The following is a 4,999-nucleotide window of genomic DNA, read 5'->3' on the forward strand; positions in this document are numbered from 1 at the left end:
TACATTTTCTATAAATGTTTCAAAACTGTATTTACATATTGGTTTTAGTTTGATGTTTAATATCCGATTACGGTTTACAACTTAGGTTTAGACTTGAGAAATGTCACACAATAGTCATTATACAATAGGTATAAAATATACTAATATACTATAGTCTATAATGCTAGAGTTAACTAGTTAACATATTAATGTAAGTATTACTTCTGTATTCGTACAACTTGTGTACTTGTGCGAGTAGGTGATATTATATTTACTATATAGTATATAATATATGGTAACATTGGTAACAATAATATTACATAAAACTTCAATACTAATATTTTGTAACTTAACTATTGTTCGATCGTAAATAGTTTTTAAATTTTTTAATATTCATGTTATTAATTATTCTGAAACTCAATATTTTTAATATATAAATAGAAGCATGCCATGTCCTTGTTTGTATGTTAAAATTAAAACGGTATACAGAAAGCAGAAAGGGCGCCGTACATTCATCATGGTTCTTAAATTTGGTACCTAAATAATTCTGTACGCAATTGCAGAATGCACAACTCGAAGCTATTATTTTAAATTTTGCATTTTAAAGCTGGGTTCGCGTGTGGGGATTAGTTGCCTTATGAAGAACGCCGTGAATATAGAGTATGGACCTTACACTTTACTTCACTACAAATTATAATCATATATTATTATATACTATAGGTATTTAGAAAATATTAATAATAATTTATTATTAATTACTAAATCTGGCATGCTTTAACAGCTTCTGTATAACCTACACACACACACACACATGCATATATATATACGAGTATACGACTGTATGTACGAGGTACGACAACACGTAAATAAGACCAAAGCGCTATTGTTTGAAAATCGTAAATACCATACTTGTACAACATCAGCAGGATTATGTCCATAAGTGGCGTACCTATAATAAATTATACAGGTATAGGTAGGTAGGTACCCAACACATTTACATAATATTTACACCATAATAATATTTCCGCAGTGTTGCGTTTATTATGTATGACGAAATAAAGGCTGAATACATTATTATTCGAAGTCCGCAACTATATAAAAATATTATGTATACTAGCACCATACTCGAGCCTTGACATGTTATTAGTATTATAAATATTAATTACTGTCACGCGATTGGTTTATTATTTTTTACCGTATAATACATATAATAATATTATTGAAATGTTTAGCGTCGATTCAATTATATAAATATAAAAAATATGTAGTAGAATATAATTATGATACTTAAAGATGGGTGATCCAGTAGATCAATCAATCACGGTTTAAACCATCGTTTACGGTCCACGACATAAGGGTTCGGGTTCGGTTTGCTTCAGATTTCGATCACGTCTTTTGCTTCTTGGTCGGTCTGCTGCCACTGCTGGTGACGGCGAAAGAACCGTATGGCCCGTTGTCGAAATTCGCCTCGAAACCAGGGCCGGCCTTGCTGGACGCGTCGATCTCGAAACCAATGGGTCTGCATCCGTTTTTGGTCGCGTACTTGATCTTTATGGTGAACTTGACCGGCGCACCGTTCTTTTTGCCCAACTGTTCACGCGTCCATTTCTCGAATTCGTCCCAGCGGTTCAGCAAGCTGCTCTGAGCATTAATCTTCCTGTTGACGCTCCGGTGTTGCGGCACCAGGTTCCACGTCTCGACGGGTCCACCGAAAACAGACGCCACTACGTGCCCCTGTTCGTCGTCCGACTCTCTGTCCAGCTCGGCCATTCGCTTCTTCCACTTGTCGCCCGAGAAATTCGTCCTGGTCGATGACAACGTGTACAACTCACCCTTCACGCCGGTGGTCACCGATGTGGATTTGCCGTTCTTGCACGTCACCTTCGACTCCGATACTTCGATTTTGTTCGTGCCGAGCAGCGTGTACTTGGTGGACGCCCCGACGTTGTCCACGACCACTGATCCGATAAACAGCAACACGGCGGCAAATGCCACCTGCAAATTTGCGTTATTGTATCGCCGCATAACGTCGGTCACGAGTGTCGTCTCCTATATATTATCGATCGCGGTATTATACTATAATAATATATTTCCAAAAGTATTATCAGTTAAGTATAATATTATGTCGTGGAGACGCGTTTGTCGACGAAAAAATAACTTGAATATGGGTAACTATAAAATTTGATTTCACCTCACGAAGTCATCAATTACACTATATGATTCTCACATCACACGGCCGTATTTATATCGTGTTATTAGTGATGTTGGGCAGCGTGGGGGACAATCGAAACACTACTATCGAATTATTCGATAGTCCGGCGCATTCGAAAGTATTTTGAGTATTGAGTGTTGCAATTATAATTTGAATAATTTGATAGTTTGTGTTAACGACTAAACACTAAAAATCGAATACTATTCGATAGTATATAAATCACGACAATCATTAGTTCACGTGAAATACATTGGTAGTTGGTGTGCCAATCACGCGGCAAAAATATTTGCAGGTAAATTATTATATATTGTTGACGTATGGGTTTTTTTTCCCGGTGTATTCGAATGAAATAAAATATTTTAACGACTGGAAATCCCGTTGTGAATACATAATATTAAGTATGCAATTTGTAGGTACATTGATTAATGTTAAAAACAATAAACAGTAAGTTCGTATTCATATATCGGTGAACAATGAACTGTGATAATAATATAATAATTAAAATAATAACATACGCATAGATATTTTTTATTATACATTTACTATATAAGTAAATATCTATTTAATTCACTAAGTATCTAATAAAATTTGATATTCAACTGTCAATAATTAAAATTATACATAGGCGCATGCAAGAAATTAGAGTAGGATTTTCAATATTGGACAATGATGGGCATCGACGAGATAAATAAAATTAAAGTTAATTTTGTTTTTAAACCGTACAATAATAAAATGAGTTAATTTTTTGCTATAATAATATATAGTTACTATAATCAGTTGATTAATTGTAAGTCACATTAAGTTAATTTTTTCCAAGTATAATAATATTATATAAGCTCCATAAATTTAAAATATATATTGTTTTGTACAAATTATTGTTAAAAAAATGAACGGAAACTACATAGGTATTTCAGAAATAAAAACTGAACAACCTTGGCTGAACCGTCAATCAGTTTTAAATATTTTTTGGGATTGATCGAAATGATCTCATTAGTAAGGTATTGAGATGGGAAAAACACCAGTTAAAAGATTATAACTATGTTATTTCTAACTATTGTATAGGTACAAAGTAAGTACAATTAAATACATATTTCAATATTTGTGTATTACGTACGTCTGTAGTCTGTACACCATATATCTTATATGTGTTATTAGTATTAATTATTAATTAATTTTATCTACATAACTTAATTTTTGCAATAATCTGTCTCTCCACGATTTCATCAAGAAACATTTTATGTGTGGTACTGGCTATCCGGCACATCTATTAAAAGTTATTTTCATATTGACTTGTGAACCTTGCACATAATAATATTACTAAGGTATTATTATTATTATTATATTATATAATACAGAATTAGAAAATAATTATCTGGCTATGGCTATATACAGTCGTATTAGGTGCCATAAGTAACTATCAAAAATTTCAATCATAGGCGTGCCATAGACATTTTACGCAGAAGGTGCAGTCTGGTGCATACCCAGAGGAGCTGAAGGGCTGTAGCCTACTCTATATTGAACAATATTTGTTATTGTCAAAATCATGGATAAATAAAAAATATAATAATAAGTTCTAGTCACCGTTATGTACTGTTGAGATGTAATCACGGTATACTGAAAGGTGAACAGTGAATACATTATATTGTGACTTTTCCAAAAGTTGGTTTAGTACAATAATTGTTATTTTCAGACTGATGCATTTGAGTGCCATCGCCTATGAAATATTTACCATTAGATACATTAGGTATATCAGAATGAAATCAACAAATTTTTCATTTAATCGTCATTAATCTATCTTACACCATTTGTACATTTTATTTGATTTGCGTAACATAATATTATTATTATATATTATTAATAACTTCCTAATAAGACAGTGACTATAAAATGTATTACCAGCTACAAATAGTAAAACTGCAAGTTTGCTTAATATTATTCTATTATACCAGCTATGTAGTACGACGCATATATTTATTCATATATATATATTCGAAGAACTTGTGGTGGGTGCCACCTGAAATCGCAGGAGATGCAGACTGCAGATGCATACTCTGTGACTCCCGTGAACACGTCTATGATTCCAGTAGTTCTCTGTGGTTGACATTTGTCACCCATCTTTACTGGTCTTTGGTTTCTTTGCTTCGCATTGTAAATCTAAAATATCCAAATAAAAAAAAAAGTGTGTCGGTTAATTATAATTGTGTATTTATACCAAATATTATTTTTTTGATCTTCATATAGAGTTATTGAGGTAAAATATATAATTATAAATCTGAAATTATTTATTATAATATTCATTTATAGTTATATAGGTAACTTTAAGATATAAATTTGTTATGTTCTCGTAAAAAATAAATTTTTGAAAAATACTTTTTATATTTTAAAATGTATAACTATAGTTACAGGATACCTAGAATAATCATTTTATTTTACATTTTTTAGTACTGCACACTAAAAGTTAATTTTCAAAAACAGTATCATAAAGACAACAATACTAATTTATATTCTATGGATTTACTGATAACAGTACGACCTAAAATGACCATTAATTCTAAAGGTTATAGACGATATAATAAAAAAATATTGCATTCGTTTTTTATTTATTAGAATGATGCATTTATTATAAATATTTTAGTATAATATATTACTTCAGTACGTCTGTACTACTACTACTACTACTATAGTTCTCCTTCTCTTTGAATTGATGATTGTGTAAGTATCACAATTAACTATATAGTATATACTTTATTATAATTAATATAGTAAAATAAAATAATAATATTTTATAATTTCAGTTCTACATTTTTA

The 4,999-nt window shown here is 31.2% G+C and overlaps 1 protein-coding gene across 1 annotated transcript; it reads right to left on the minus strand.

Annotated features, from left to right (window-relative positions):
• Positions 1–995: 995 nt before the first annotated feature.
• LOC113556509 lies at positions 996–2,202 on the minus strand. Its single transcript, XM_026961483.1, has one exon. It carries the CDS (start codon positions 2,002–2,004, stop codon positions 1,366–1,368), a length of 639 nt encoding a protein of 212 aa, XP_026817284.1. The 5' UTR covers positions 2,005–2,202; the 3' UTR covers positions 996–1,365.
• Positions 2,203–4,999: the final 2,797 nt, after the last annotated feature.

The sequence above is a fragment of the Rhopalosiphum maidis genome, chromosome 3 (assembly GCF_003676215.2).
Source record: "Rhopalosiphum maidis isolate BTI-1 chromosome 3, ASM367621v3, whole genome shotgun sequence".
NCBI classification, from domain to species: Eukaryota; Metazoa; Arthropoda; class Insecta; order Hemiptera; family Aphididae; genus Rhopalosiphum; species Rhopalosiphum maidis.